Source organism: Sus scrofa, chromosome 5 (assembly GCF_054392235.1).
Source record: "Sus scrofa isolate SSC_HxYL_T2T_F1_AM1 chromosome 5, Sscrofa_HxYL_maternal_Yorkshire_Landrace_v2.0, whole genome shotgun sequence".
NCBI lineage: Eukaryota > Metazoa > Chordata > Mammalia > Artiodactyla > Suidae > Sus > Sus scrofa.
In genome coordinates, this window is record NC_139387.1 from 629,995 (window position 1) to 650,976 (window position 20,982).

The 20,982-nt window shown below is 57.8% G+C and overlaps 1 protein-coding gene across 7 annotated transcripts in view; it reads left to right on the plus strand.

The window, feature by feature from the left end:
* Positions 1–2,747: 2,747 nt before the first annotated feature.
* The window catches only part of TTLL8 (tubulin tyrosine ligase like 8), a 50,924-nt gene continuing 32,689 nt past the window's right edge, over positions 2,748–20,982 (plus strand). For 2 of the 7 annotated variants that reach the window (XR_014845518.1, XM_085025282.1), the window contains exons 1-8: positions 2,794–3,144; positions 11,352–11,443; positions 12,554–12,571; positions 14,649–14,769; positions 15,473–15,546; positions 16,967–17,095; positions 18,130–18,244; positions 19,642–19,767. Coding sequence is in view for 5 of the 7 variants with exons in the window: in XM_085025282.1 (XP_084881408.1) it covers positions 3,072–3,144; positions 11,352–11,443; positions 12,554–12,571; positions 14,649–14,769; positions 15,473–15,546; positions 16,967–17,095; positions 18,130–18,244; positions 19,642–19,767 (748 nt within the window). In the remaining 2 variants the exon portion in view is untranslated. Of the gene's footprint in view, positions 3,145–11,351; positions 11,444–12,553; positions 12,572–14,524; positions 14,770–15,472; positions 15,547–16,966; positions 17,096–18,129; positions 18,245–19,605; positions 19,768–20,982 lie in introns of those variants that run through there. The other 5 variants (XM_085025279.1, XM_085025281.1, XM_085025284.1 and 2 more) reach the window with 5 other exon arrangements.

Genomic DNA, 20,982 nt, shown 5'->3' on the forward strand with positions numbered 1-20,982 from the left:
GCCCCGGGTGAGGGAGGAGCCTGGACGAGGGAGGGGCCCCAGGTGAGGGAGGGGCCCCGGGTGAGGGAGGAGCCTGGACGAGGGAGGGGCCCCAGGTGAGGGAGGGGCCCCGGGTGAGGGAGGGGCCCGGGTGAGGGAGGGGCCCTGGTGAGGGAGGGGCCCTGGTGAGGGAGGGCCCCGGGTGAGGGAGGGGCCCATGCTGGAGCTGGACTCCAATATCTTGGCAGCCACAGGTGCTGGGTTTCTGGTGCCCCCACCAGCTGCCTGTGCCCGCTCCTCCCTGGGCGCAGCCGGTGTGGGTCCCACCCGCTTGGGTGCTTCTCTTCTCTGGGGCCCAGTCGGCTAAGCATCATCTCCCTGATGAGAGCAGAGTCTGTGGAGCCACTGCCCCCAGAGCCGAAGGCGCAGGGCCGCCCCCGCGTGCCCGCAGGTCTGCCCACTCTTTGTGCTTAAGCCCAGTCTCTCCAGAAGGGTGCCGGTTCCGTGGCCCTGGTCCATGTCCCAGAATCAGGCACGCGACTGGAGACCCAGCTCAGCGCCGGGCGCCTGTCCTGAGCCCTCTGTCACTGACACTTGGGTAGACCCGTCCACTGTGACAGCCCCGTGTTCTCTGGGGTGGGGCCATTGTCCCAGGCTCTGAAAACCAATCGGCCACACCTTTGCACCTCGATGGCCTCTGTGTCGTGGTGGGGCTGAGCCCCCTCCCTCCAGCCGTGACAGCTCTGCTCCCTCTCCCCTTTGCTTGCTTGGAATGCAAGACAGAGCCCTGCCCTGCGCCCCGGCCCTGGAATCGCCAAGCATCCTGCAGCCTTTTTGCAGCCTAACACGCGTCTTGTCTTGACCTACGCTCACTCATCTGAGGTTTGGCCAGGCCAGAGGCCTCCTCCATCTGTCACCTGCCAGACTGCAGGGACAGTTTGAGTGTGAGAATAACACATGCTTTGATCAAAGTCACAGCCAAGAGTTGGTGTGTGTGCCCTCTCTTTATCCCATGAGAACATCTGGAATCTTCTAGAACGCTAAACTTCTCTCAGTTGACATGGGCACCAAAGAATCCCTGGTGAGCTGGGAGCACCGACTACAGGGGAAACACTGATTGTGTCAGAAGCCATTTTCAGGCCGGTACTTTCGTTCCCCAGGCCACGAGTCCAGGGGTTTGGGGGCTCTTCCACGGTGAGGAGACGAGCAGCTGTGCGGGAGGATGCTAGCATTCATCTTATTGGGGTGCATTAATCCGCCCCCCATGGGCTGCAGGGACTGCCTGGCTCCTCCCTCCAGCGAAGGCGGCACTGTACCCAGCCCTGGCGGCTCCAAAGGCAAGCCAAGCCTGAGGGGGCAAATGCCATATTCAGGTCCCCAAACAAGCACGGCAGCCAGGTGGCTGTCAGCTGCACACGAGCAGACCCCACGCAGCTGCCACCAGCAGGGCCGCCCCTTCCCACTGCTCCAGGCCAGGCAGGTCGCTCCCAGAGGGGTCAGGGCTGCAAGGGCGGAGCAGGTGATGCTGCCGCCTCGGAGTCTTAGAGCTGGAATTAGGTGCCTGGGGGCTTTAACACAGGCTTGCACTTTCTTATTTTAGAGAGAGCTTGAAAAATCCAGACAAATGAGGTATAATCCTGCCTCTGTCGACTTACATTTTCGTGATGTAGTTTAACCACGGCTTGAGCAATAAATGCTAACACATCCGTGTGGCCACGTCTAAATACATGCTGTGTATGATTAATTCACCGGGTCTAATTTTGGGTCTCCTGGTATTTCTGGGCCCCGGTTCCGGGAAAACCGGGGAGGTAAAGCAAAGGAGGGGGCGAGGGGAGGGCTCCTTTTTAACTTCCGCCGGGTTTCTGCTGCCGAAGCCCGTCTGCGGGTGGGAGCAGGTGGAGACCGGAAGGGGCGCCGGGCACCACGCACCCAGTCCTCCTCAGCCGCTTCCACAGTGGGTGCAGACCTCACTTTTGGGTTGTTTGGGGAAATTATATGCAAAGTAAATATTTTTAAACCAAATACGCAGGACATCTAGATTTTGGAAAGTTGCCACGAGGAAGGCACCGGCGTGGGGGGGCGGCGGAGGTGTGAAGGGACCCTCCCACCCTCTGTCCCCCACGGAGATGCTGGACTGGAGACGCGGGACGCCGGGGGGCCTGCGACACTGGCCGGCGTTCGGAATCCCTGGGGACATGAGAGCGAAAGCCCAGGGGGGCGAGGCTGTGAGCTCAGCCTCTGTCCCCCAACCTGCGGTCTTGGGTGCGGAGAGAAGCCCGGATGGGGGCCGCAAAGCCGCCCCGGGGTCGCAGAGCGGAGCCGGCCCTGCGCAGCCCGCCTCGTCCTGCAGGGGCGGGGGCCTGGGTGTGACCCTCGGGCCTTTATGACTTGGGGAGGCTCTGACCGCCAGGGCGGGTCTCTGTGACCCGGACAGCCGGCGTGGGGCAGGACCGCGTGACCCCGGCACGTGCCACTCGCGGGGCCTCCTCCTCGCGGACACCATGCCCCGCGCCCCGCTCCCGGGCTCCCGCGCCTCGGACCGCAGCCCCTGCCCGGGGCCCGGCCTGAGCGCCCCCAACCGCGGCCCGTGCGACCCCGCGCCTCCCACGCCCCCCACGCGCCGCCGCCGCCGCCGCCGCCCACCGCCCGCGCGCCCGCGCAGCCCCACGCCCCGCGCCGGGCGCCGCGCCGGGCGCCGCGCCGCGCCCCCCGGGCCCCGCCGCCCGCGCCGCCGGGCTGCACAATGCGCTGCCGAGCGGCCCGGGCCCGTCGCCCCGGGCAACCGCAGGACGCGCGACGGTGCGACCCGGGGCGGGGACACGCGGCCCGGCGCGGGTGAGCCCGGGGCCTCCTCCGCTCAGAACCCTGCGCCCGGCCCCCGCCCCGGGACTCTGGACGCCCCCGCGGAGCCAGAGCCAGCCTGGCTCCCGAACCCCTGGCCTCCCCGCAGGCCCGCCCCGCCTCCGCCCCGGACCCCCGGCCCTGCCCCCGGCCCTCTGAGCTCCCCGCCTCCACCCGGCACTGCCACCCGCCTCGCAGGGGCCCGCGCAGCCGGAGGAAGCAAAGGCCCGGCGCCCGACGCCGACGCCGGGATGGAGCCCGGCGAGAGGAAGCGGCTCCCGTCCGCGCCGTCGTCGTCGGAAGGAGAGCAGAGAGGACAATCCCGTCAGTACCGTCTGCGCCGCCGCCGCCGCCGCCCTGGCTTCCCCCACCTGTGGGTCTGTCTGTCTGCCTGGCGTGTTCGGAAATGCGTGGCTTAATTCCGGTGGCCGTGTAATAGGTCTTCCTATGCGGGGGTACGTCTCTGAGTCTGTTCAAGATGCGTTCGGCTTTTCCTGGACTTTTGTATTTTTAGAATCAAAGTGTTAATTTAACGTCCCCTCCCAACACACACACACACACACACACACACACACACACATTCACACACACCTGCTAGGATTTTAATTGTAGTTCCATTGAATGTATCGATCAACTTGGGTGAGAATTAACATCTTCATGTCCAGTCTCCTGACCAAGAACGTTAGCTTCCTCATTCTTGTCAGCAAGGTTTCCCACTTGCAGTCAGGGGTGTGCAAGACTCCTTTTCTTAGAGTCACTCCAAGAGAGTCTATGCTTAAGGACGCTGTAGACGGCATTTTTTGAGTTTCATTTTCTAATTGACTCTAGTGTATAGAAAACCGTTTGAGTTCAGTTTCCTGGCTTGGTGGTTGGTGACCTTGCTAAACACACGTACTGATTCTAAGAGCGCTGTTGCATGCACCGTAATCACCCACAGGTCTTTTCAAGCTTTATACCTCTTGTTTCCTTATCTTGTGTTATTATATGGGCTAGCGTCTTGAGTACAGTGTTGAGTAGATATGGGCATCTTTTTTTTTGTTTCCAACCTCAGGAGAAAAGTGCTGAGTGTTCACCATGAAGTAGGAAGTTACTCTAACTTTCAAAGGAAGGTCCCTTTTATTCCTGATTTACTAAGAGTTTTTAAATGACTAATTACTACCATTTTTGGTCTTCTTAGGGCTGCATTTGCGGCACATGGAGGTTCCCAGGCTAGGGGTCCAGTCGGAGCTGCAGCTGCCACCCTATGCCACAGCCACATCAACGCCAGATCCTTAACCCACTGGGGGAGGAGGCCCGGGATCGAACCCGCAACCTCATGGTTCCTAGTCGGATTCGTTTCCCACACGCCACAATGGGAACGCCTATGTGTAGACTTTTTGATGATGGTTATTCTGACTGGTGTGAGGTGATACCTCGTTGTAATTTTGATTTTCGTTTCTCTAGTAACTGACGATGTTGAGCATGTTTTCATGTGCCTGTTGGCTGTCTGTATGTCTTCTTTGGAGAAATGTCTGTTTAGGTCTTCTGCTCATTTTTTGATTGGGTTGGTTGGTTGGCTTTTCTTGCTATTGGGCTGTGTGAGCTGTTTGTATGTTTTGGAAATTAAACTCCTGTCGGTCACATCACTTGCAAATATTTCCTTCCATTCCATAAGCTGTCTTTTCATTTTGTTTATGGTTCTCTTCGCTGCAAAAGCTTTTAAGTTTAATTAGGCCCCATCTGTTTGTTTTTGCTTTTATTTCCATTACTCTAGGAGATGGATCCAAAAAAAATATTGCTGCAATTTATGTCAAAGAGTGTTCTGCCCAAGTTTTTCCTTAGGTGTTTTAGTGTATCCAGTGTTAGGTGTAGATCTTTAATCTATTTTAACTTAATTTTTGTGTATGATACTGTAGAATGTTTTAATTTCATTCTTTTTTCCCCAGGTCAGGGATTGAAGCCAAGCTACAGCAGTGACAATGCCAGATTCTTAACCATTAGGCTCCCGATTTCATTTTTTTACATGTAGTTGTCCAATTTTCTCAGCACCACTTATTGAAGAGACTGTTTTTTCTCCACTGACATATCCTTGCCTTGTAGATTAATTGACCATAAGTGTGTGAGTTTATTTCCGGGCTTTCTATCCTGTGCCATTGAGTTACGTGTTTGTTTTTGTGCCAATGCCATACTGTTTTGATTACAGTAGCTTTGCACTATAGTTTGAAGTCAGGGAACGTGATTCCTCCAACACCATTCTTCTTTCGCAAGATTGTTTTGGCTCTTCAGGGTCTTTTGTGTTTCTATAAAATTTTAAAAATTATTTGTTCTAGTTATGTGAAAAATACCATTGGTGTTTTGATAGGGGTTGCATTAAATCTATAGATTGCCTCGGTCATTTTAACAATATTGATTTCTCCAATTCATGAACACAGTATGTCTTTTCATCTATTTGTTTCAATTTCTTTCATTGGTTATCTTACAGTTTTCAGAGTACAGGTCTTTTGTCTCTTTCAGTAGGTTTATTCCTAGGTATTTTATTCTTTTTGATGTGATCATAAAGGGGATTGTTTCCTTAATTTCTCTCTTTTTTTTTTTTTTTTTGTCTTTTTGCTATTTCTTTGGGCCGCTTCCGTGGCATATGGAGGTTCCCAGGCTAGGGGTTGAATCGGAGCTGTAGCCACCAGCCTACGCCAGAGCCACAGCAACGCAGGATCCGAGCCGCATCTGCAACCTACACCACAGCTCATGGCAACGCCGGATCGTTAACCCATTGAGCAAGGGCAGGGACTGAACCTGCAACCTCATGGTTCCTAGTCGGATTCGTTAACCACTGCACCACAACGGGAACTCTGATTTCTCTTTCTGATATTTCATTGTTAATGTATAGAAATGCAACAGATCTCTGTGTATTAATTTCATATCATACAACTTTATCAAATTCATTGATGAGCTCTAGTAGTTTCCTGGTGGCATCTTTAGGATTTTCTCTGTATAATATCATGTCATCTGCAAATAGTTTTACTTCTTCTTTTCCAATTTGGCTTCCTTCTACTTCGTTTTCCTCCTTGAAACGAAGAAAGGCCAGTTGTGGCTAAGCCTTCCAGCTGTTGAATGAAGCTGATGAGAATGGGCATCCTTGTCTTGCTTTTGATCTTAGAGGTGATGTTTGCAGCTTTCCACCACTGAGAATGATGGTGGCTGTGGGTTTGTCATGTGTGGCCTTAATTACGTGGAGGCAGGTTCCCGCTATGACCACTTTCTAGAGCGTTTTTATCATAAATGGGTGTTGCGTTTTGCAAACCTTTTCTGCATGAGTGCGATGATTATGCTTTTTATTATTCAGTTTGTTAATGTGGTGCATCACATTGATTGAGCTGCAGATATTGAAAAATCCTTGCTTCTCTGGGATAAATCCCAGTTGATCATGGTGTCTGATCCTTTTAATGTATTGTCGAAGTTGGTTCGTTAGTATTTCGTTAAGGATTTTTGCACCTACGTTCATCAGAGATATTGGCCTGCAATTTTCTTTTTTTGTGACATCATTGGTTTTGGTATCAGGGTGATGGCGGCATCATAGAATGACTTGGGGAGTGTTCCTTCCTCTGTACTATTTTGGAATAGCTTCAGGACAGGTGTTAGCTCTCTCTAAATGTTGGAGAGAATTTGCCTGTGAAGCCATCTGGTCCTGGACTTTGGTTTGTTGGGAGTTTTTCCATAACGTCTGCAATTTCAGTACTTGTGATTGGTCTCTTCATCTTTTTTGTTTCTTCCTGGTTCCGTCTTGGAAGAGTGTGCCTTTCTAAGAATCTGTCCATTTCTTCTAGGTCGTCCAACTTACTAGTATGTAGTTGCTTACAGTAGTCTCTCCGGAGCCTTTGTGTCTCTGTGACGTCCATTGTAACTTCTGTATTATTTCTAATTTTATGGATTTGAGCCCTCTCCCTTTCTTTCTTAATGAGTCTGGCTATTTATCTTTCTAAAGAACCAACTCTTCGTTTCCTTGATCTTTTCTGTGTTTTTTCCTTGTCTCTGTGTCATTTATTGCTGCTCTGACCTTTATAATTTCTTTCCTTCTACTAACTTTGGGTTGTTTCTTCCTCTTTCTCTGGTTGCTTTGGTGTAAGGTTAGGTTGTTTATTTGAGATTTTTCTTGTTTCCTGAGGTAAACTTGTATTGCTGTAAACTTCTCTCTTAGAACTGCTTTTGCTGTATCTCCTAGTTTTTGAATTGTTGTGTTTTTGTTTTCATTTGTCTCTACGTATTTTTAAACTTCCTTTTTGATTTCTTCCGGGATTCCCTTGGTTGTTTGGGCGCATGCTGTTTAGCCTCCGTGGGTTTCTGTCTTTTGCGGTTTTTTTCCTGTAATTGGTTTCCAGTGTCATAGCATCATGGTCAGTCTATTTGGAGGTTTATCAATTTAAAAAATTGTCCTAGGAGGTCCGTGGTGGCTCAGTGGGTTAAGGATTGGATGTTGTCACTGCCGTGGCATGGGTTTGCTCCCTGGCCCGGGATTCTTTGTTAATGCTTTTCATTTACCGATACACGTGGTTTATTTGAGTATTTCAGTATGGATTTGACTTTCCTGTGTTTTTTCTTTAATGCTGTCAACTTGTGTTTTTGTATATTCGGAGCTGTAACATTAAGTACATACACATTTGGGATTTTATGAAATATCTCACATGTCTTTAATAATGATTTTATTAAAATTTTTTGTCTTTTTTTTTTTTTTTTTTTTTTTTAGACCACACCTACAGCATATGAAAGTTCCTGGGCTAGAGGTTAAATCAGAGCTGTAGCCGCCAGCCACACCAATGCCAGAGCCAAACCTTGTCTGTGACCTACGCAACAGCTCATGGCAATGCTGGATTCTTAACCTGCTGAGAGAGGCCAGGGATCAAACCCTCGTCTTCATGGATACAAGTTGGGTTCCCATAGTTGGGAGCCGTGACGGGAACTCCTTATTAAAAATTCATTAATAATAAATAGAAATTTATTTCATTTATGGTTTCTAAATAAATATTAATTGCATCTAAATATTTACTATATATCTTTAAAAATGACATTTTTGTGTAACCAAACCTTTTCTTCACACTCAATAAAATTAATAATTCCTTAGTAAATCCCCACATGTATTCATATTTCCCCAGTAACTCCCCAAATAACCTTAAAGTTTGTTCAAGTCAGAAGCCGGTCAAGGGCCATATGTTCCATTAGGCTGTTTTTTTTTCTTATCTTTTTTTTTTTTTTGCTGCACCCATGTGGAAGTTCCCAGGCCGGGGATTGAACCTGTACCACAGCAGCGACCCAAGACACTGCAGTGACAACACTGGATCTTTAACCCCCGAGCCACCAGGGACCTCATCTGTCTTTTTATCTGGAGTGACCAAGCCTCTTGCCTTGTGTTTGCAAGATGTGGGCCTGTTGATGAGGCAGCCCCTTGTTCTGTAGACGGTCCTGCCTTTGGGGTTGTCTGACTCGTGGCGAGGTGTTTAACCTGTTCCTCTGGGCCCTGTAGATACCTCGTGATGTGGAGGCGAGATCCAGAGGCTTCGTGGGGCTGGGGCTCGGTGTTTTGCTGACTCATCAGAAGGGGTGCCTTGCCCCTGAATTTGCCCTTGGTGTCTGGCTGTCCCATCATCAGTGTCCCTCCTGTGGAGTCGTGTTTCCTATGACCACTCCCGAGGGTGGCACTTTGCACCTGGTGACTGTCTGAGCCCCTGGGTGCGGGGGGGGGGGCTCCCTTGGAGAATCCCTCTGAGATGGGGTCAGGGTGCAGGAGGGGAGAGAGCTTCTGATCAGTGCCATGGGGGTCATGAAAAACAAGTCCGGGCAGCAGCGGAGGGGAGCTTCCATGTGGTCATTGAAGCGGCAGCAGCCGACCCCACAGGGGGCCCTGGCGTGGCCACCCCGGCTTCCACCGCGCCCAGCCTCCCCGCTGGCAGTTCAGCTGCCTGCGTGGCACTGCTTGGACGGGCCACTTTGCACATGAGCAGCCGATCAGCTCTACTTGTGAGAAGCTCTTCCCCACCCCGCAGGCCCCCTTGGCCTCTGGGAGGTTCAGATCCTTCTAGGAGGTCTGCTTGGGTGCTGCTTTCTGCCCCTTAGTCATGGGTTTCCAGGAAAGGGGCTGGCATGCCAGGCTTCCGGTGGCCTCAGTGGTGGGATGGGGGCATCTCTTCACTTTTGAGAATCTGTCTGGACCTCTGGGCTGTTTAGGTCAGATGTCACCCCCTTCGTGACGATCCAGGGGCCTGCACTTGGCCCCCTGGGCCGCTTCGAGCCGCTTCTGCATCGTCGTGCTGCCCCTCCTCCCAGCCTGTCCGAGCCCCAGACGCCCGGAGATCTCCTGGGCAAGGAACCCCCGTTGTCCCGGGAGCTCTGTCCTCTGCGGTGGGGGCACCGTGGGGTTTAGAAACCACAAGCTGGGTGTTAGCGAGGGTCCTTGCCAGGCTGTCTGTGTGTTGCCTCGTTTCAGCAAGAATGGAAGTTAATGTTCATTTCTCAATTTCTGCAACTGTTGAGCTGGGGTTTATGATTTTTCTCTATTCTCTTAAAGTGGTGGACTTTACAAACCTCGGCTTTTGGATCCAGCCGTGGACTCTTGCACGCCTGGTGTTATCCTCTGTGCGTGTGAGTCGGTGTGAGCTGTTTGCAAGGTGCTGGGCTGGGCGGGCCTTCTGTTCTCTTGGCCTGAGCGGTCCTGGATGGAATGTTCACTGACTTTCAACCCTGAGACCAGCAGCCCTGGGCTTTTCCTTATGGGAAGGGTTATTTATTTATTTAGCTTTTTCTTTTTCTTTTTTTTCTTTTTTCTTTTTTTTAGGGCATATGGAGGTTCCCAGGTTAGGGGTCCAATCAGAGCTGCAGCCGCCGGCCTCCACCGCAGCCACAGCCACGCAGGATCCGAGTCACATCTTTGACCTACACCACAGCTCGTGGCAACGCCAGATCTGGAACCCACTGAGCAGGGCCAGGGATCCAACCCGCATCCTCATGGATACTAGTTGGGCTCTTAACCCACTGAGTCACAGGGAACTCCCTATAATTTTCCAATATTTGCATCTATAGGTACAAACCTCTTTATAAACGGAACCTGGCGACGAGATTCAATACTTGGTATGTTAACTGTGATTTAGCTGAGAAACACGCGGTACTTTTTACGCTGCTCTCTCCTCTGAGGCGGGATGTTTGGAGCACAGCTTTCAGTGTGTTCGTCGCTTTGCTCCCTGAGTTAAACTCGCTGACCTCAGGCTCGGTCATCAGGGACCTGGCCTGTGGAACTGGTTAGGAACTCCTCTGGGGTCCGTGTTGGTAACCCCTTCCCCGGGTCCTGGAACGCGCTCCAGGGAGGCTGTGCGAGCTGCTCTCTGGGCTCTGAGGGAGGAGACACTTGCGTTCAAATCCTTGTCCCCCTGCCCCTGACCTTGGTCGGCTGTTCCGTCCGTTCCTGGGGGCAGTGCCCGTCGCTGGGTGGCCGTGGCGTCCCTTTGTCCTCCTGCTTGTCCTGCCAGCCCTGCGCCCCTCCCTCTGCTCTGCTTGGCACTGTCACCTCATCCAGGACTCCCTGCCAGCAGCGTCCCTCCTCAGTGTCTCTGCTTTGTCAGGTGCTTGTGCTGCGTGTACTTTATCCACAGTCTGAGCTTTGCCCTTGCGTTTTCTTAGCAGGGCGGAGCATCTCAAGTTGGGTAAGGTCCGCTTTGCCCATTTTAGCTTTGATGATGAGTGCTTTTGGGGGGCTCTTGGGTGCTGCGAGAGCCCCGTTCTGCTGGAAGCACTGTCACACTGGCTACCTGTGCGTCCCCAGGTGGGGCTCGGGCTCGCTCTCTGTGTGGACACGCTGCTGCCGCGGCTCCATCCCTACTTGTGGCCCTGGGCCTCTGGGGTCCAGGCATGGAGGGAGCTGTGGGAAGACGGGGTCCACTGCCTGCCCGTCCCGCCCGGGGTGCTCCTTGGACATCCAGGGGCCGTGGGTGCGGGAGCACTGGCAGGGAGGATGGTCTGGGCGGGCTGTGCACCAGCAGGATCAGAGGGCAGGGGGTGGCCGTGCAGGTGAAGCACAGAGGCCTGCGGTCCGGGCCCGGCCCCTGCACACCTTGGGGCGAGGGGAGCCCGAGGCAGCGGCAGTGGGGTGCGGGGGCGTGCTCAGGGAGGAGGGCTGGCCAGCCCCGTGTCCGGTAGCACCACAGGCTAGCCTGGGGCGGGACGTGGGACGGGCCTGTGCATGTGTGACCTTGACCAGAGCGGTGTCTGCGCCGGAGCTGGGGGCGGTGGGGGGGGGACCGAGAAATGGAGGCGGGAGGTGCGGGCTGCAGCAAGGAGTGTTTTGATTTCCGCTTTTAACGTGGACGCTGGGAGGCTCGCCGTGTGCTGGTGGAGCGTGGCGGCCGGGGTCCGAGAGGGGAGCCGAGAAGGGCCGGGGGCGGGAGGGCTGGCCCAGGCAGAGGCCGAGCGGGTGGCTGGTGGTGATGGGAGGCTGGGCGCTGGGGGGGCCTCGAGGTCACTCGTCCCTCGGTCGTTCTTGCCGCGCCTCGAGGTCTGTTTCTCTTTTGCAGAATTAAAGCAAGGGCTCGCCCAAGACTTGATTTCTTCCCCCAAATTAGACAGATACAAACTAGCAAGACAGTTGACGGACAAGGCAGTCAAGGTGAGTGCTCCCTAGAAACAGCCGTTCATCGTGGCGTTTGGAGAGTGAGCGGGCGCCTCTGAGCTCCCCCCACACCCACTGCCCCTGCCCCATGTGGAGCCAGGGGGTCTTGGGCAGGAGAGGCGCCCGGCAGGCACGCCCCTGGGCTCGTGCAGGGCAGTGGGCACACCTCCCTCTTCCCTGAGCAAGGCCTTGCTTTCACCAAAGGGGAGCATCCGGGGGGGCAAGGGGGGTGCAGACCTTCCTCGGGGGGCAGTGGCTCCACAGCCACCACCCTGAGAACATGATTCTCTGTCCTCGTCATGCGGTCACATTGTCAGGCCAGGGCGGTGGGACAGCACCGAGAAGCCCAACGCGCCAACACGTGGAAACACGCTCATCCTCTTGTGTTTCTTCCGAAGCACAGCACACGTGCGCGCACACACGCACACACATGCGCGTGCCCAGTCGTAAGCGCAGAGCTCAGGCTGTGCCGGGCTGGAGGCATCTGCAGAGAGAAGCTCAGCACAGGTGCCGTGGCGTCAGCATCGACCCCCGTGGCCACGAGAGGGCACGGTGCCCTCCTCGGAAGCTGCCTCCTGCCCTAGTTATCCCCAGGTCCTGGCAACCTCTGATGAGCTTTCTGTGCTTCCTATCACTGTCCCTCCTAGGATTTCCTAGCAATCGAACCTAATTTTCAGGTTTTCTCTGAGGCCTTAAAACAGATGACATCAGGGCGATCAGCGTCCCTCTAAGTACAGCTTTACCTGCCTTTCGCAAGATTTCATTTCACAGTATTTTTGGTGCGATTCGGTGCAGGGTATTTTAAAATTCGTGTTAGTACTTTTCATTGGTCACGGATGACGGAGAAGGATAGCTCTTGCTTTCCGGATGGCGGGTTTGTTCCTGGTGGTTTTGTTGCTGATTTCCAGTCTTACTGCCTGTGGGTGAGAGTGGAAGTGGCACCGGGCTACTCCGCTGAAAGGGGTTCCGACCTGCTCTATGTCTGGCGTTTCGTAGCGTGTAGAAAGGTCGATGCTGAGTGCTGTATTCCTGGCCACCAGGGCCGAGTTTGCCATTGGAGTTGTGCAAATCTAGCCTTACTGAAGTTTTTGTCTCTGTGTTTTTCAGTTTACCGAGAGAAGCATGGTAAGTATCCTGTTGTTACTGTGGATTTGTCTACTTCGTGTTTCTGCTAATTTTTGCTTTATGTAATTCACAGAGCTCTTAAAGGGCGCGTGCAAATGTGTCTGTCTGGTGAATTGAATGTTTTCTGTAACTTACGGGATGATATTCTTGGCTTCAGCGAGGTTTATTTGTCTCAAAGTCCATTCTGTCTCATATTTAGAGCCTTTTATTTCTGCCCTATCTGGAGGCTCGAGGTTTTGAGCTTCTCCTGTAAACAACATAGCTTTAGATAAAAAAGCCAGAGCCTGGCACCCTTTATCTGTTAACTGGAGCATTTAGTGTGTGTGTCTGTGACTAAACTCCTGACATCGTCCCGTCCCGTTTCCTTCACTTAGTTTGTCCTGTGTGCTCAGTTTTCCTCTCCTTCCAGGCTTCCTTGTGGGCCGGTTCCTTTTTAAACTCCATTCTCTCCCTCAGGTGAGACGTCTTGTGCTCTTTTTTGTCCTTTTGTGGTTCCCTTATGGGTTGTACTCTGCTGATGTATTGAAGTTAATGAAGTCTCTTGAGGTTGTTCCATTTGAGTCCAGTTAGGCAGAGGCTCGGGGGTGGCTGGGAGGTCTTGCTGGAGCTTCAGGAGCTGACTCCTTGCAGTTGGCACATGCCCCACCTGCCCCTCCTCGCAGGGGCCCCTGCCCTGGACAAGCCCGTCCACATGCCTCTGTTGAGGTGCACGGCCCGGCGGGGAGTCAGGGCGGGCTCAGGACCCATGTTCTGAGTTGGAGGCTCAGAGGTCTTTTGTGTGAGTGCTGGACTTGCACCCTTGGTGACTAGCCACACGCTCACACGTTCTTGTTGTTGTTGTTGTTGTTGTTGCTTTTTAGGGCCACAGCCTCGGCATGTGGAAGTTCCCAGGCTAGGGGTCCAGTCGGAGCTACAGTTGCCACCGCAGCCGCAGCTCACGGCAGCACCAGATCCTTAACCCATTGAGCAAGGTCAGGGATCGAACCCTCATCCTCATGGATTCTGGTCAGATTTGTTTCCACTGCACCACCACAGGACCTCCAAGCTCACACGTTCTTGGTGTGTGTACCTGGTCCTCTGGGACCTGCGTTCACTGCCGGTGCTGCGTAACAAATCACTGGTAGCTAACTAAGAGTGATTTGTTAGCTGCTAACACACCGTTTGTTATCTCACTGTTCCCGTGGGTCAGGGGTCCAGGCTGGGTCCTCTGCTCAGCATCGCGGGGTTGACATGAAGCATGATCCCAGAGGGGTCCCATCTGGAGGCTCGACGGGGTAGGACCCACCTCCAAGCTCTCTCCACTTGGGCAGTTAATTTTCTTGTGGCAGCTTCTTCAAAGCCAGCAGTGGAGACCATTTCTGCGTTTTCAATCTCTCTTTAGAGAATCCTGCCCTCTTTTAAGGGGTGCCCCTGATTGGGTCAGGCCCACTCAGGATACTCTGTCCCTTAAATTCAGTGTCTAATTAGGGACCCAGTGAGGCTGAGCCACCCCTCCCCCCTGCCCTGACCTCCGCTCCTGCTCGCACCAACTCACGAGGCTCTAGGCTCACCGCTGACCACGCACCTGTTCCCTGACCCTGCATGGCAGCGGCCACCCACCCAGCAAATGTGTCCAGGCTGCGTCCTCAGCAGCATGGGCCCCCGGGCTCCAGCATGACTCTGCGCTCCTGCCCCGGCCCCTCACTGGGAAGGGGGGGGACACCAGCTGCCCTCGTCCCACCTGTCCCCGGGGGGCAGAGCTCGTTCCCACAGCGATGGGCAGAGTCCCTGCTTCCCCTGCCACGGGCCCCGTGCTCTTGGCACTGCCCTGGCTCCGTCTCCCCCGCCCCCCTGGGTCCCCTCCTGCCCCAAGCGAGAGGGACAGTCGTCTCTGCGGAGAGAAGACAGCTGCGGCGCACACGCGCCCTCGTCCCGCCTCCCAGATGGACCTGCCACAAGCGGGGCTGGGGCCTCGGGGAGCCCTGGGGAGGACGCGGGTGTCGCTGCCGTGCAGCCTGTCCCGCCCTGATTCTTGTAGAGGAGGAGGTGTTAACTGGCTTTCGGTTCTTTCATTGGAAACACGCTCTTGCCGTTTGAGGAGAAGAAGATTTTCTCCATCTACGGGCACTACCCGGTGGTCCGCGCCGCCCTGCGGAGGAAGGGCTGGGTGGAGAAGCTGCACCTGCTGCCCAGGGTCGGCCCGAACGTTGACGATGACGGTGAGGGGGCGACGGGCGGCGGGTCCAAGACACATTGTGTTTTCTGTAGGACGTGCGTGCCCCGTCACGCAGACCCAGAGTCGGTGCCGCGTGGTCCTGCGGGTCCTGTGATGGGGCCTCAGCCTTGGGGCAGGTCCCCTCTTGGCCTCACCCAGGCGTCCATGCACTGGCAAGCCCTTTCAGACCCTGGGACTGGCCACGTCTCATCCACGCCCAGGCCTCGTCCTGTGTCTGCAAGGCTCCTCTGGCCCCGGCTCCCTGATGGTCACTGCTCGGCCCTCCCATGCCCATTGCACCCGGCCCCGGGTCACCAGCTCCTCCCTGACCACCCCCCCCATGCCCCACCCCAGCCCAGAGTCTGCATCCTCTGGGCTCCAGGGTCTGCACTGGCCCCCCTTCCACACGGTCGTCGAGACCCAGGTCCCTCCCTGCCCACGGCCAGGTCCCTGACTCTGGCTCGGCCCCAGCAGGGCGGCCACACCATGGACACTCAGACGGGTACCGTGGCTCCGAACCTGGCTTGCCCTTCTTCTTTCGGGACCAGAAGGGCTCCTACTCTGTGGGGGGACCTTGCCTGGAGATGAGCTCGCCCAGGGCCACACGCGCTGTCTGGCGGCAGGGCCACTGGCCCTGTTGTGGGCCTGGCTGTGGTCAGGCCTTCGGGCTGCGACGCACTGACCTCTCCCATGTGTTGTGTTTGCAGAAAACAAACAAGCTGAAGGCAAAGAAAGCCAAGAAGCGGCTCTGGAGAAAACAGATGACATCCATGCTGTGATGGTAGGTCCCGTGGGCCCCCGGGGCCTCTGCTGAAGTTTGCCTGCCTCGGGACCCCCTGCCACGTCCCAGGGCGGCAAAGCCACAGTCATGCCCGGCCTTGAGGCTATGGCAGCGCGTGCGTGGGCAGGCACGTGTGTGTGTCCACGTGTGGCCCCTGTGAGCTGCGTCTGTACATCCACAGAAATCCTGTGGGCGAGGATCAGAACAGCCCCGGGGGTGACCGTGGACACACCGCGGGGGCAGAGGGACGGGGCCAAGCTCACGCAGCCTGGCTGCCAGCCAGGGTGGCAGGCCTGCCGTCCAGGGCGCTTTTGCAGAGCTGGCGCGGGAACAGGGAGTCTGTGCTGGGGAGGCAGCCCTGAGGCCCCTGGCAGGTGGTGGAGGGTCCCGGTGTGACTCAGCGGGAGGGGAGAAAGTGGAATGGGGGAGCGGCCCGAGGAGCACGCGCATCTGACCCGCAGAGGCGAAGAGCTGCTCCCCAGGACCCAGCGCGAGCAGGAAGGCGGCCCGGTGAGGGCGGGGGTGTCTGCAGCGCGTGGGACCTGATAGAGCTGGTTTTGAGGACTGGTGACGAGCTGCCAGTCGGTGACAGGACGGCCATCAGAGAGGGCAGCAGGCCCTGATAGGCCCACGCGCACAGCCTCGAGGTCCCCCCGGCTGCTGGGGTTGGCGGACGAGGACGCGGTGGCAACAGGGAGGAGGCGGCTTGAGCCGTTTGTCACCACCCGCCTGAGCGGCCCCGTGCGGCTCTGACGCTTTTATCTGAGCCGCTTCCTCACACACCTCCACTAGTGAGACTTACCTGGGAAGGCGATGGCAGAAGCTCGTGGGGCCTGGAACGGAGCCCTGGGGCCAGCCATGGGCACGGTTAGGGCAGGGCTGGGAGGGGCCGGTGGGTGGTCTGCAGAGGGGACCCCTCGGGGTCCTGCCCGGGCTCCAGGGGTGGGAATGGGGCGGGAGCGTCTCCTTTCCTGGTATCTCTGCGTGGTTAGAATTTTTGACCAAACGCATGCATTTGTGTAAATACAGAGGCACAAGCACCACGGACCCCCAGTCCCGCTGCGGCCGCGCTCTTAGGCCCGCACGGGGGGCCGGGGGGGGCACGCCTGGGGGCCAGGGAAGGGGCTGGTCCAGGTCCCAAAGCCTCATGTCCGCCCACGTCCATGCGCGGCGTGTCCCTGAGCCCAGTGGGGACACCCCACTGGGTGCCCCTGCAGCCCCCAGCCCCACGCCTGCTTGCTGAGCGGGAACCCGAGGGGTCCCCCCGCTCCGTGGCCGTGGCTTCCGTGCGGCCGCAGCGTGGCTGGCGAGGAACCACAGCGCTTCTCTCCTCAGCGCCCGTGCCCTCACTCCCCGCGTGTCCCCCTGTCCAAAGATGGGAGCCTGGGGGCCGGTGTGGGCAAAGCCTTGTTCGTGCCAGTCCAGGTTGGTGAGGAATGAAGTGCCCTACTTCCTCTGGACCATCCGAAGGGACGTCGTTGACCACCACAGCCTGCGCTGCGAGCAGACGCTCAATCACTACGGCAAGACGGCGTCCTTCACCACCAAGGTGAACGGCGGGGCTCGCCGGGCGGGCGGGGGCCCGGCGGGGCCGGGGAGCCCGTGGACTGGGCACCGTGGGCTCCGGAACCGGAGCCTCCTGCTGGCCTGGCCGGGGGCCACCACGCGGCACCAGGGTCCAGAGCCACTGAGCGCGTGCGCCCCGCAAACTGCCCCCAAGCCCCGTGTCATTGCTCTGTGTCCCCGGGTGTGTCTGGGCACTCGGGACAGGGAAGGTGAGGGCTGCCACCACAGCCAGCCCCGGCTCTGGGCCCTGGAGGGGCTCCAGACCCCAGGGGCCGGGCCAGGCTCACCTGCCACGACACTTGCGGCTGAGGGGGCACTGCCTGCGCCCCCTTCGGCCCCCCTCTGCCCTGAAGGCAGAGGTTCAGTGGGGCCAGCCCAGGTAGGGAGAAATTGGGTAAAGGGGCTTTCCTGGCAACGAGCGACCCTCCCCTCCTTAGCCAAGGATGGCTGGAGGTTGGGACAAGGCTCTCGGCTGCCCTGGGGCTCCCTGGGGGGGTCTGGCCCTGTGTGTCCTCCCCAGGCTTCAGTCCTCTGCGGTCCTGGGGGTGGGCGTACCTGCGGTGGCCCAGTCAGGCTGGGCTCCCTGCAAAGTCCCTCCCTGTGGAGCAGTCGCCAGTGTGCCCAGCAGCCGAGAGGCTCTGTATTTACTGGGCACATGGCACTTTGCTCCAAACGGGCTGATGAGCTGGACCCGGGTCTCCTGAAGGGCCGATGCTGTAGCTCTGTGAGCTCTCACTCACCCTCCTGGGCCCGAACCCCAAGCATTCAGGGGCCCAGGAGGTGAACACGGTGCCTGCACCCTGCGTGCCCTCAGACCGCCCCTCCTTGGGGCTGCTGTGCCCACCACTGCCCACAGGGGGAGCCCCGGGCCCTGGCCCGCACATCGTTGGCAGCTGCTGGGACCAGCTGACCGGGGCAGGGTCCGGGAGGCCGGGGAGGGGCCCCTCCGGGAGGCACCCCTCCCAGGAGCCCGCCGGCCATGGCCTGGGGGGCCCTAACGTGCCTCTGTCCCCGGAGATCGGGCTGTGCGTGAACATGCGGAGTCTGCCGTGGTACGTCCAGGCCAACCCCGACTCCTTCTTCCCGCGCTGCTACGGCCTCTGCACCGAGAGCGAGAAGCAGGAGTTCCTGGGTAAGTGGCTGGAGGCAGGGCGGAGCCGCGGGCCTTGGCCCAGGTTGCCTGGCAGGACCTCCCAGGCCCAGCTCCCCACAGGATGGGGACGGGATGGGGGGATGGGGGTGGGGGTGAGGGGGGACGGTCTGGGCCCATCCCAAGACCTGGGGCCTTAGCTCTGTTTCCTGTGGTGAGAGCCCGTCTAGAAACTTCCATGAGTTACGTCTGCAGGGCAGGGGTGGGGGCGCATCCCAGGCTGACTTGGCCCTGGGACCAAGAGTCAGCAGCTCGAGTCTCCTGGGGTTTCTGGGAGAGGCCGGTGTGGGGTTGGCACTGAGACCTGTGTCCGGGCACGTGGGGCCTGCTCTGGATGCCGGGCTCTGGGCTGGGGACAGAGGAGGCTTCCTGGTTGGACCTGCCCGGAGGCACAGGACAGAGAAGAGGGGTGGGGCCGGGGGTTTGGGGTGACGTGTTTCCTGAGCACTGAGTCCCTGCCACCACCCCTGCCCTGTGGCCTGACCCCACGCTGGGCTCCCAGGAGCAAAAAGGAGCAAAAGGCAGGGGTCGTGAGGCCTGCAGGTAGGAAAGGGGGCAGGGCGGGGGGCAGGGGCCTTAGATGCGGGGGCCGGGGCAGCAGGCTGGGGCAGAGGGGCCGGGGGTCTCTGGAGCATTTGCTCTGATGGAGGGAGGAGCGAGGTGAGAGGCCCAGGGGGTGGAGGAGGTGTGAGGGAAGCTTGGGTTCTGGAAGTTTCCAGAGCGGCAGTAACTGCTGGGCCGGTGGACGCCAGGTGGGTGGCCTCAACTGAGATGAGGAAGGAGCAGGTTTGGGGTGGAAGGTGCTGGAAGGTCTTACAGACCTCCCAGGTGGTGTGGGTGAGGGCCTGCAGTTGGGGTGGGCAGTGGCGTGCCTCTGGGCCTGTCTGGGCCCCGAGCTGCCTCCTGACCCCCAGCCACCCAAACTTAGAGAGCTGTGGAAGCCAGCACGTCCAGGGAGGTCCAGAGGGGCTCCTGCGTGGGGAGGGTCCTGGTGCTGTCGCAGGGGGCTTCTGGAAGGATCCTTCTGTGCAAGGCTGAGGACACAGAGCAGGGAGGGTACCCAGGGCCGGTGGCCCTGGGGGCGCGGGAGAGGGCAGGAAAGGGGGTGCCTGGGTCTGCCTCTGGGCCTGTAGGCAGGACGGGTTCACAGCTGGGGTGGGGGCCCCGGGGTGTATGAGCCCCTGATCCTCGGAGCGGGGAGGACGCGGGGCAGGGGAAGGTCGTGGGCAGAGCAGGGCAGTGGGGGAGCAGCTGGGCCCCAGGGCTGTCAGGCCGGAAGGGAGGCCCCGCACAGGTCCCCTGGGCTGAGCATGGCTGGTGCCGGCCGCGGTCTCCGTCCCCAGCACAGGCAGAGGGGCGAGGCCTGGGTGTCCTTTCAGATGACTTCCGGCGCACGGTGGCCTCCAGCATCCTAAAGTGGGTGGTTAGCGGCCAGAACCACAGCAGGAGCAAGCCCCGGAGCAGGCGGGAGGAGGCCGGTGACACGGAGCCCGGCAGAGAGCAAGGTGCGTGGGGCCGAGGCTGCACCGCACCGGGGACCGTGACGGGCAGGGGCTGGGCGTCCAGGATGGGCCGTGGCTCTGCCCCACCGCCAGCCCTTCCAGAAGAACCCCTTGGAGGAGGACGGCGGGGAATGCGGCCTGTGTGCTGTGGGGAGACGCGGGCCTCCGTGGGTTTAGGCCTGCAAACCCAAAGAAGTTCTTTTTTTACAATTTTTTTTTTTTTATTTTTAGGGCCATACCTGTGACATATGGAGGTTCCCAGTCCAGGGGTCAAATCGGAGCTGCAGCTGCCAGCCTACGGCCACAGCCCCAGCAACGCAGGATCCAAGCCGTGTCTGCGACCTACACCACAGCTCACGGCAACACTGGATCCTTGACCCATGGAGCGAGGCCAGGGATCGAACCTGAGTCCTCATGGATCCTAGTCGGATTTGGTTCTGCTGTGCCACGGAGGGAACTCCCCAGAGAAGTGTGGTGTTGTTCCCTTGAACAGAGCGGTTTTAGGTTCACAGCAAAGTTGCGGAGAAGGCGCCCAGGGTTCCCGTGGAGCCCTGCCCCCACCTCACAGCGGCCCCCACCCCCGGGTCCGCACCCCCAGCGGTGTCTCGTTACGGCTGATGAACCCACATGACACGTCCCCATTACCCAGAGCCCACGGTTTACCTCGGGTTCACGTTAGGTCTGCACACGCGTGTGATGACGTGTCCGCCACTGTGGTGTCACACGCAGCAGTTTCGCTGCTGAAAAACCCTCTGCTCGGCCCATTCCTCCATCCTCCCCACACCCCGCCGTCATGTCACTGTCCCCGTAGCTGTGCCTTTCCCAAAGCGTCCTGGAGCTGGAATCATAGAGCGGGCAGACTTTCCAGACAGGTTCCTTTCACTTGCGAGCACGCATTTAAGCTTTCTCCATCACGCTTTTTCACGGCTTGGTAGCTCATTTCTTCTTGGCACGGAGGAGCCTTCCGCTGTCTGGACAGACCACAGTTTTTCCATCAGTTTGGTGCTGTATCTAAAAAGTCACCTCCTTGCCCAGGTTCACTTGGTTTTCGCCTCTGCTGTCTTCTGGGAGTTTTCTTTTGAGGGCCGCACCTGCCGAATACGGAGGCTCCCAGGCTAGGGGTCCAGCCAGGGCCGCCGCCACAGGCACAGCCACGCAGCTGCTTAGCCCACCGGGCGGCGGGCCTCTGCTCTGGCGGACTGGGGCTCTGCACCTGGC